This window comes from Camelina sativa, chromosome 9 (assembly GCF_030686135.1).
Source record: "Camelina sativa cultivar CO46 ecotype springtype chromosome 9, ASM3068613v1".
Lineage (NCBI taxonomy): Eukaryota > Viridiplantae > Streptophyta > Magnoliopsida > Brassicales > Brassicaceae > Camelina > Camelina sativa.
In genome coordinates, this window is record NC_141888.1 from 33,718,511 (window position 1) to 33,729,443 (window position 10,933).

At 34.2% G+C, this 10,933-nt stretch overlaps 2 protein-coding genes across 3 annotated transcripts; both read left to right on the forward strand.

The window, feature by feature from the left end:
- The first annotated feature begins 2,336 nt into the window (after window positions 1-2,336).
- Window positions 2,337-4,025, forward strand: LOC104712622 (plasmodesmata-located protein 5). Of its 2 annotated transcripts, none has more exons than XM_010429551.3 (3): window positions 2,337-3,297; window positions 3,551-3,685; window positions 3,775-4,025. In XM_010429551.3, exons 1-3 carry the CDS (start codon window positions 2,565-2,567, stop codon window positions 3,792-3,794), a joined length of 888 nt encoding a protein of 295 aa, XP_010427853.1. In that variant the 5' UTR covers window positions 2,337-2,564; the 3' UTR covers window positions 3,795-4,025. The 2 variants fall into 2 exon arrangements, with proteins under 2 accessions (XP_010427853.1, XP_087323906.1); XM_087467780.1 differs by having other exon boundaries at window positions 2,351-3,297; window positions 3,554-3,685.
- A 905-nt stretch (window positions 4,026-4,930) lies between these two features.
- LOC104712623 (protein TIFY 7-like) lies at window positions 4,931-7,481 on the forward strand. Its single transcript, XM_010429552.3, has 7 exons — window positions 4,931-5,461; window positions 5,624-5,709; window positions 6,210-6,364; window positions 6,463-6,547; window positions 6,636-6,912; window positions 7,005-7,059; window positions 7,142-7,481. Exons 1-7 carry the CDS (start codon window positions 5,386-5,388, stop codon window positions 7,233-7,235), a joined length of 828 nt encoding a protein of 275 aa, XP_010427854.1. The 5' UTR covers window positions 4,931-5,385; the 3' UTR covers window positions 7,236-7,481.
- The last annotated feature ends 3,452 nt before the right edge of the window (window positions 7,482-10,933 follow it).

Here is a 10,933-nt window from a genome sequence, read left to right on the forward strand (position 1 = left end):
CAGATATATATCGCAACAATTAAATGACTTTATAAAAGAAATAATAATAATCAGATTCTTACTTCTTACAATACAATGTAAACAGATCCCATCATTTATGCGTAAGAAGAGAAAAGTTATATACATAAAATATATATATATATATATATATATATATAACAATTACATTTGATCTTGCTATTCCATGTGAAAATAGGTAGACTTTGAGAACAAGAAAAGTAAAACAGAGGCATATTGGTCTTGTCATTTTGTATATATAACTTTTGAATATTTTTGTTAATGATTTTATTTATCAAGATGATCTCTAGCCTTTAAGGAAGTATTAGAGTTCAAATCTTTAATTATAGTTATAAGATAGCTACTGATTTCAACTCTAAAAGATCTCCACAATATTTCCAAGAAACGTTTTCCTTTTGGCATTGACGAACGACGAGTCAACTGAATTAGGTTAGTCTAAATTCAAGAAAATTATCAACTGCGCAATACCGATTTTTATTATTATTTTCAAGAACTTGACCAATGACTTATTAGAAGTCAAGCACGAAAATACTCACCAAAATCCCTTAATTTCTGATATATTCTCTCTGAGAGTATACTTTCTCGGTATCGAAATGGTTAAGGTTATGAATCTTGGAAAAACAAAACTGAGTTACTAAGTACTATGAAAAAAAAAAGATGTTCGAAATATCAATCCAGTCTAATTCTAATCGAATCAACATACTATTACCCCAAAAAAGCAAAAAAGAAAAAAAGAAAGAAAAACCAAATCAAAACCGAAGACTCAAGTTTCAAGACGAGCAACAATGTTAGAACTTTGTATAGCCACTCAAGCTGAAGTGTGTAAAATAAGAAGAGTTCATAAATTTTTAACAAAAGTCTTTTACTTATTTTATTTTTGGTAGGCCCATGATCGTGAACGTTACCCAGTCTTTGTTTAGCTGCTCTTTTCACTGATATCTTTTCTCTCTTCTTTATGTTACGTTTTATTTTGGAAAGTAATATGATGATGACACCACGTAATTACCATAACTTTCTGCTCTCAGTTATAGTATGTATCTTCTAATTAATGAGTAATGTTATTATTTCAACTTCGTAACTGATTCGAATAGATCCCTTCTCGAGAAAATGATTACGTTTTAGTGTTACACAATTTTCAATTAGCAACGTTTTAGTATCATGACTGTAAAAGGTGATAACACTACGTACATGCATGTTTCTTTTTTCTTCTGTTTTTTCATTTAGTTTTGATATACACTACACGCATGTTGTAATTAATTTATAAAGATTAGAGGATTCACACTACACGCATGTTGTAATTAATCAATTTATATGTGTAGGACTGTTGGACATTATATACTTTTACATATACAACAGATATACTAGTGGATTTTTAAACAGTATTTCATATTTTAACAATAATAAAAGAAAAATACTATAGTCAATATGACAATAACAATCTATAGCCAAAGAAAAAGTCTACACAATCTCGACCGTGTGGGTGGTTTGATTCGCTTACCGGTCCCGTAACTGAAACTTTGACGTTGGAAGCCTCTAGTAACCCTGTTGATCTCATTTTATACAAATACAACCATGATTGTATAACGTATTATATATCTCGACCAGCACGCCAAGATCCCTTTCCATATAATTAAAATTCATTTAAAAGTACCATTGCCTATCCAAATTATATACGCCATACTATATGTAAAATTAATAAACTAATAACCATAACTCATTTTCATGACGTATAGTCGTTCATTACTCGGCATTATCTTCTGTTACTCATATTGCATGCTTTTCTAACCAAAAAACTCACTACTAGCTATGGTCTATTTATCTTTAACATGACAATATATATATACACACATAATGCTAGAAGCTTCTTCCTGTATTCACTACGTAAAAGACAAAAGTAGACCGAGGATATATATGAAAGAAAAATTGAGAATGACATCTTTTGGCGATTATAAAAATGTCAAGAAGCTTGTTTTGTATCAATTTCGTGGCAATTCCGCCAATTTTATACGCCTTTAAACTCCATAGCGGACCCATATATACTATTAGAAAAGTCAAGACCACAAGAAACTCCTCAATTTATTTTCCTTCTTAATTAGTGGCTTACAGAAAAGGTAATTATTTATTAACTAGTAATAACGGTATAAGCAAAAGAATTCACACAAGTCACTGTTGAAGTCTCAATATCGAATAGACGAATACAAATGAAATGGGTAAAAATAACTCTATAAAACAGACTTAACATAAATAATTTTAAATTGTGATGGACATAAAATAGCCGCCAAATTCCACATTCAAGTTCTAAAAAATCAATCTGAAACGGAGAATGATTAGTAATCTGAATAACACGGAATTTGCAAATTGTAGAAAGTCTAAAGAACGTCCCCAACCCATAATTAAAAAAAAAAAAAGCATGCAACATGGAACCACAATAAGAGTACCCTTCTTTACGTTAATTCTCTTTAAAGCAAGTCTTCTCTCTACAACTTCTATTTTACCAAATCATCTCACTTTATCTCTCAAAAAAAGAAGAAGGTAAACAACTAAACATGTCCAAGACAAAGACGACCCTTCTCTGTTTCCTTCTCACCGCCGTCATCCTAATGAATCCATCTTCCTCCGCCCCCACGGACAATTACATATACGCCGTTTGCTCTCCGGCTAAGTTCTCCCCTGGCTCCGGCTACGAGACAAACCTAAACTCTCTCCTCTCTTCCTTTGTCAGCTCCACCGTCCAAATCCGCTATGCCAACTTCACCGTTCCTAACAAAAAGCCCGAACCGGGGGTTACCGTATACGGTGTTTTCCAGTGCCGGGGCGACCTCGACCCAACCGCCTGCTCGACGTGCGTATCACGCGCCAACGCACAGGTCGGAACCTTATGTTCCAACTCGTACTCCGGGTTCTTGATGATGGACAGCTGTCTGGTCCAGTACGACAACAGTTCGTTCTTTGGGGTGCAAGACAAAACGTTGAGGCTCAACAAATGTGGGCAGGCGATGGAATTCAACGACCAGGATGGGTTGACCAGAATTAGTGACGTCATCGGTTCTTTAGGTTCCGGAAGCGAGCCCTACAGGACCAGTGGGAACGGGAATGTTCAGGGGGTGGCTCAGTGCATGGGGGATCTAAGTACAGCACAGTGTCAGGATTGCTTGTCTGATGCAATCGGACGGCTCAAATCTGATTGTGGGATGGCTCAGGGAGGATACGTTTACTTGTCCAAGTGTTACGCGCGTTTCAGTGTCGCTGGCGGTCACGCGCGTCAGAACCCAAACTATGGTCAGTCTTCCTTTATTTGTTTTTATTAGTAGTATTATAAAAAGTCGTAGTCACACCAGATTAACAAAATATACAAATGTAAGTATGTAACCATAGAAAGCAACATCTCTAGTCAAGTCGAGAAATATGAGAATTATTTAGATGATTAACTTTTTTAAATATTAATAGTTTACTAATCAAACCATATTATCTACTAAAAGTTTGTGTGCGTGTGTGTTAATTTTAAACTCGTGAAATGTTAAATTATTGACAGAAGGAGAGAAGAAGGACAGTAAGGATGATAACGGAGTTGGGAAAACATTGGCGATAATAATAGGAATCGTCACCTTAATCATTTTGCTCGTTGTGTTTCTCGCTTTTCTTGGAAAGCAATGTAGAAAATTACAAGGTATATATGTTTTTTATATTTTAATTTTCGTTTTTGTTTGGTTCATATATAGACAAGAACTAAAATTACTACATGTATGCCTTTTGCAGATGAGAAATGGTGTAAATGAAAAGACAAAGTGGGAAAGAGATCACCCAACGACTCGAGTCGAGCAACTGCTAGCTAGTTGTATTTTTGTAATTTTTTTTTTGTTCTCACTCATAAGATGTACGTAGTTATAGTAAGTAAATTAATATTTATATGATTGTCTTTTCGAATCGGTTTATGTATAATTGTCGGACTTATATAAGCCAAAGCGATATATTCTTCTTTCATGTGAATGAAAACATTCGATTCTGTATCTATAAATGCCACTTTTTTCGTCTATGCAAATTTAAAAGTAATTAATTAACAAGAAAACATACACATATGTTTTAAAAAATGAACATGTCAAGAATAATGGAACAGAATAAACACGAATTATATAGGTTGGAGATCCAAAAAATAAAATCATTTTGCCCGTCCTATTGTGTATGGCAAAACGAATCTTTTCTTCTTATGGCATCATTATTTATTCTCTTATTGTCTAAAGAACTCAACTGAAGACTTGGCCTAATGTGCTTTTAATCATTAAAAAAATGATAATTTAAAATTGTAAGCCAATTGCCAAATGGGTTTTATGACTTTGAAAGACCAACTAACGTCTAATTCTTTTCCATATTCTTTATTTTCTGATAGTTTTGACATGTACTATCGATGAGAGATTGCTTAATAACCTGGTTCTTCTTTTATACATTAAACTAATAAATGAAATGTACTATATGTTTGAAACTCTTGATGTATAAGAGAACAAATATTATCATATGGTATAACAATATCATTTATCAAAGATTCAAAACTTCCACGTATTAGAAAATTCGCTTTAGTAAGAATACTCAATCTACAAGTTCTTTAAGGTTAGTTTTTGATGTCAAAACTCAAAAGAAAACTTGAAGAATGATGCATTTAGCAAATCTAGTGGACAGTGTTTATGGGCCGGTAACATACTTATAGGCCTTAAGATAAGCTAAGGGAAACTTCGTTCAGCCCATTGAGCAGCATCCCTCGTGGGTTACCCAATAAAGTGACACTTCGTCTCCACGAAAGAGTCTCGTCGGCGATCAGCTCATCAAAGTCATCATCACAAATATTATTGCATTATACTTTCCGAAGAAAAGAAAAAAGAAATGAAAGTGATAAATACCAAACCGTTGCATAAGAAGAAGCAAACCACACACCTTTTACATGTGTGGGAGAGAGTGTGAGTTCACAAATAAAATATCCAAATCCAATAAGCCAAAAACCTTTTTGAAAAAAAAAAAAGAATAAAATAAATAGAAACAAGCACTTAGCCACCGACAGATGTCTAATTGTATATGGTCCTCAGAAACCAAAAAAATCAAAAGAATAAACACGTGATAATTAACCAGTCTAACCGGTCACACCAACCGTTAGTTCCCGGTATTAAAAAAAAAAAAAAGCAAGCACACATGCTTTAATCAAGAAATAGAAAAGCGGGTTATAAAAATTAGACTCTCTCCTAAAGTGTGTCTGCTACATTTACCAAAACGAAACCTTCCTTTGTTGTTGTTTCTCTCCACTTCTTTCTTTAAATTGAATTGTTTTTGTGCACAAACAGAGAGAAGCTAGATAACGTAATTTGAGCGGTTTTGTCTATTGCAATGGAAAGAGATTTTCTGGGTTTGAGCGACAAGCAGTATCTGAGTTGTAATAACGATGATGGTGTCGGAGAACGAGGTTTGTGTTCTTCTTGTCTCTAAGATCTTTTTATTTTTAATGTTTATATATGTCGTCCAAAAGTTTTTTATATTTTAATATAATTTCAGATTCTGAAACTTAAAATAAAAGATTCCATTAAATCTTTGAATGAAAATTAAAAATTTTATTATATACTTTTAGGGTTGTTGAGTAAGAAGGCAGCTAGACGATTGGGGAAGGCAAAGGTTCTTGCTACTTCAAATTTCATGCCTGCTTCAGATTTTCAGGTTGGTTCAACTTAACTAACATTCAGCTCAGTCTCTTTAATTTAGTTACCATTAATTTGGTTTCCTAATTTTTACAACGGTTATTATATGTGAACACACACAAATAAAATTTATTTGGTAATCTAATGGTTTTATAAGCTAGCCTACCGGATAATCATAAATTTTACCATTTAAGCAATTCTTTTAACACACACATTTAAGAAGTTGTGTTATGTTTGTGTCCCACACACATCCAAATCATAATTGTCATCTTTGTGTTGTTGTGTATGTGGCCAATACCAGAATTTGTTTCTTAATATTTTATTATTAAAAGAAGTTGTGTTGATAAGAGTTTGTAGGGTCGTTTGCCAGCCGCAAAGTTAGAGGGACATATCTAATTAAAAAATATATGTGGCGTTTGGCGTTTGAATCACGGATCACGTTTCATATTGGCAAAATTTTTTTTTTTTTTTGTAAGAATATTAGAGACATGTAATAATGTAAAAATGTTGACGTCGCAGGAGGCTAAGGTGTTTCCGGGTGGATACCAGTGGGGATCAGTTTCCGCGGCCAGCGTTTTCCGTAGAGGCCAATTTGGCGGTGCGTTTCAGAACGCGACCCCGCTTTTACTAGGCGGATCAGTTCCTTTACCAACTCATCCTTCACTTGTTCCACGGTATTTTTTTTTTTTTTTTTTTAATGCTAAAGAATTTAACAAAATATTAATCTATTTTTTCATATGTGTGATTTTGGTTATGTGCTTTGTGGAAACAGAGTGGCTTCATCCGGATCAACTCCTCAGCTCACTATCTTCTACGGTGGAACTGTTAGCGTCTTTAATGACATATCTCCTGATAAGGTATATATAATCAAAAGATTCCATACGATTAACAATTGATACATGACATGTTCTAATAATATAGGCTATAATGATGATTTGTGAGTAGGCTCAAGCCATCATGTTATGTGCTGGGAAAGGTTTTAAAGGTGAAACTGGAGAGAGCAGCTTGAAGAAACAACAACCGGTTCGAGAAGCTGAAAAAGTGTATGGAAAACAAATCCATAACACTACTGCTGCTGCTGCATCGTCAAGCTCTGCCAATCACAATGATACTTACTCAAAATGTAGGGACAACAACAAACACGTTGATGTTGCCACGACTAATGCAATGAGCATGATCGAATCATTCAATGCAGCAGCTCCTGGTAACATGATTCCTTCAGGTAGTAATAATATAAAACCAATTATATTATTCAAGATTTTCATACCACATCATAGAATATGTCTAATACTCAAAAATTGCTTTCTTGTTCAGTTCCTCAAGCTCAGAAGGCATCCTTGGCTCGGTTCTTGGAGAAGCGCAAAGAGAGGTATGATTTTGTGTATTTTCTTTATAAGAAGCTCGAGCTTTGCAACTGAAAATCTTAACGAATTAATGTTTTGTTGATGTAGGCTTATGAATGCAATGCCATACAAGAAGATGCTTCTTGATTTGTCGACAGGAGAATCCAGTGGAATGAACTACTCTTCTACTTCACCTACCTAAAAATCTTTCTTGATTTCTTTTTATATATAAACCTTTTTGAGGTTTTTTTATTTTAGCCTATACCATTTATATATATTTACGTGAGGGAGAAGGCGTTAGGGCGTCTCTGTATTTGATCATTGTTTGTAATGCTTTGATCTATTATTGTAGGATTATTACTTTATAAACTTAAGCACTAACAGATATACGTTTGTCATGTCTGTCAAGAATTTCTGATCGAAATAAATATTCACTATTGTTATTAAATTATCTTTTTTCTGATCACAAACGAAAATTTTGGATACATTTGCTAAAGAGAATGAATACCAAATTCGTGATTACGAAACAGAGATATTTATATTTATTGAGGCAGAGAAATTATATCGTAGGAAAGTAATAATGGTGAAGGAGATGTATAATCTCCATAGAAAAGTTTGGTGAGGAGGACCAAAAACAAAAAACAAAAAACAAAAGAGCTTACTTAACCTGTGAAATTGTAAACTCATCACAAAAAACACGTTCATATTTTTATGAGTGGATAAGAATGAACGATCCTCGTCTTATCAATAATATTGCAGATCAAACACTTTTTTGCAAATCTCACACCATTTACTCTTGTTGTCCTTTCATGCCCCCACCAAGTTGTGCAATTGGAACTACCAGTCTACCACTACACAATTCAAAAGTACATTGTTTTAGTCCGTTTGTGATTTGTTTTATCAACTGATGGATTATTATGATTCCCTAATGCTCATTTTAAGTGTTATCTCATTTATTCTCAATTAAATACACTCTGCTTAGAAAGAGATTTTTGCGGAAATTATGAGATGATATTAATTTCACAATGGGGATACACACATATTTATAGGGGAGCCTAGTGTGCGCTGTCATAAGCACTTACCTATGTATAATGTAAGTCATTTATTCTCACAACAAAAGACAACCTGAACATATAAAATTAGAAGATGATACTTTTATATTTAGTGTGTTATGTCTTTTGAATTAGTTGATATGTTCTATTTTCCATAAACATGTCTTATGTGGATTTGGATCCGGGTTGTGACACATCAACATTACCGGTACAAACCACTATGGCACTATACTACATGTCTATATATAATTTAGTTAATAAATATAAGTTTGATTTTGATTTGAAATTTTTGTGTCATTTTCCATTGATTTAATGTTAGAAAAATGTAGAGACAAGCCAACGTTTCATCTCTCTTGTTTATCTATTGGTATTGAGAACGATTTAAGGCTATAAAAATGGAAATAGACCAGTGGTTGTGTAGTCCTATATTCCATCAATCTTCATTTGAAAGAAATAATTGAAATGGGTGGCCTAAAATGAGCGATTTAACGTTATACATTTTGTTTTTCCGGAAACATAGCTTTCCAAAAAATTTTATAATGTCTTCTCTCTTTGTTTGACAACTCACACAACTGGTTGTTCGTCATTAACCTAAATATAAACCAAACTTGTATTATCTCTAATGTTTGTGTGAACATAAAAAAAAAAAATTAAAAAAAAAACTTGTTATTTTAGGCTTTGTCATAGACAGACATGTCTTGTGCTCAACACAAGGCAAGGACATGGATATTTTGCGATCAACAGTTTTACCTAAATCACCGGCAAAAACATAAATGTCTTACGTTTCAAACTTCAAAGTACATTTTTTAGATAAAGCCTGAATTTGTTTGTTGATATATGTATCAATCATCCATTGGTTATAATCAATTATATGTACGTATCAAACCTTATAACAAAAGAGAAAAAGATACACGTATTAATCATTCGTTGGTTATAAATTTATAATCATACAGATGATAAGGGTTTTGAATTTAACATCACTTTTAAAAACAAAACAAAATTTAGAAGAATCAGCGATTATGATGAAACAACCCAATCCGTTCTTTTTTTAATATCCTAAATGTATTCCATACTCACTAGCAACCTACCCCAATCAATAACAACAACGGATAACAATAATCAATCCAATGACCAATAACAATTAAAGAAATAACATGATATCAATCCAACAACAATCTAGAACATAAAACCAATCATAAACCAGCAATCCTAACAACCGTTCTAGACCACTAAGTTTTACTCTAACATCCTAACAAAGACACAGAGTACACAACCGAGCCTCTAGAACATCCTCTTCTTCATGGTCTTGATTCCACAATCACACTTTGCATTTACCTGCGCCACAACACAAAAAAGAGGCGTAAATATTACCAGAAATACTTAGTGAGGCAATCCTTCCATCTACTAGGCTATACACACAAGCAATAAGATCTCTCATGCCACAAACAACAATAATAAAACAAACCAGGAACATGCACAAAGCAACACGACATAAACCAGTCTCTACAGAAGGGTGTCGATGGACACCAGGGGGTGTCGGCCGACACCACAACTGGTGTCGACTGACACCTGCTCGACACTCCCAAATCCCTAACGGCGTCGACCGACACCTCCACATGGTGTCGACCAACACTCGTCAAGTCCTCGAGTCGTCCTCGCATTGGTGTCGACCGACACCATGAAGGTGTCGACCAATGTCGAGCATCAATTTCCTTCAAACAAAACCTCCGAAACTCGCCTCCAAGCTTCTCCCTTCCGTCCCACATGATCCCAAGAACGAATCCAAGCCTCAGGAGTCACAAAAATCTCACAGACAACCAAAAGAAACAACCACATAACACACAAATCACAGAATCAGATATCTCAGCTTGGATAAGCCATGGTCATGCACTCACCTTTACCAAACTGAGATATCTCACCAACAATGACGAAAAACACACCACCACAAACTTCTCCCACGTTCTGAGCCTTAGATCTCCAACCTCCAAGCCAAAAACTCACAAGAACAGGGAAAAAAGCTTCAGGAACCTTCAGAAAACTCACATGAACTTTTGGGGATTGCTTTCTCTCCTTTCTCACTCAAAAGCGGCGACAATTAGGTCTTCTCCACCCAAAAATGTCGATTTCCCACTTTAAATACGACCCCCAAACCGAACCAGCTTGAACCAAAAATCCTGAAATCGAACCGAACACCCAACCACATAAGGTGTCGATAGACATCACCTCTAGTGTCGATCGACACCCTCACAAAATTATCAAAATTTGGATCACGAATGTTACATATGAAATATCAAGGATACTAATAATATGCCTTAACAGTTTGAATATCATAAGATTATAAAATAGTAGATAGCGTTCAAGTTTTATAATGGTTTTGAAAGATAGTTATTTTATTTTTTCCTATTCGAATAAATGTTTCACCAAATGAAATATTAAACAATATAATAGTATTCAATTTCCAACAAACAACATAACACGTGAAATAAAAATAATAAGAAACTAATTTATCAAAACTCACCCAAAAAAACTTAAAAACAAAAATAATTCCCTGTCAAATTTTGAAAGTTTAAAAATGTTTTGCAGTTATTGCTATTCCCCTAAAATTAGAAGGCCAAACGGCTTCACTCCACCCACTCTCTTGAAGGCCTCCTTTGGCCCAAACTTAGTTAAAGATGTTACATATTTTTATAACCTAGGGGTCTGTGGTATTAAGACTTAAGAGGATAGCTTTTCATCATCATCAGAAGAAGCCATCATGGAAACAAAATGTGGGCTTGTGGATTATTACATTATGGTCTTGAAGAAAATAACGTAAACCTTCTCCATCTGAAAATATAAGAACCCGCCA

What these genes read in the sequence shown, in the direction of transcription:
- LOC104712623 (XM_010429552.3), top strand. Translation starts at nt 5,386, where the DNA reads ATGGAAAGAGATTTTCTGGGTTTGAGCGACAAGCAGTATCTGAGTTGT. An exon ending in TGCCTGCTTCAGATTTTCAG is followed by an intron (nt 5,710 to 6,209) that starts GTTGGTTCAACT and finishes TTGACGTCGCAG; the next exon opens with GAGGCTAAGGTGTTTCCGGG. An exon ending in ATGACATATCTCCTGATAAG is followed by an intron (nt 6,548 to 6,635) that starts GTATATATAATC and finishes ATTTGTGAGTAG; the next exon opens with GCTCAAGCCATCATGTTATG.
- LOC104712622 (XM_010429551.3), top strand. Translation starts at nt 2,565, where the DNA reads ATGTCCAAGACAAAGACGACCCTTCTCTGTTTCCTTCTCACCGCCGTC. An exon ending in GCGTCAGAACCCAAACTATG is followed by an intron (nt 3,298 to 3,550) that starts GTCAGTCTTCCT and finishes AATTATTGACAG; the next exon opens with AAGGAGAGAAGAAGGACAGT. An exon ending in GCAATGTAGAAAATTACAAG is followed by an intron (nt 3,686 to 3,774) that starts GTATATATGTTT and finishes TGCCTTTTGCAG; the next exon opens with ATGAGAAATGGTGTAAATGA.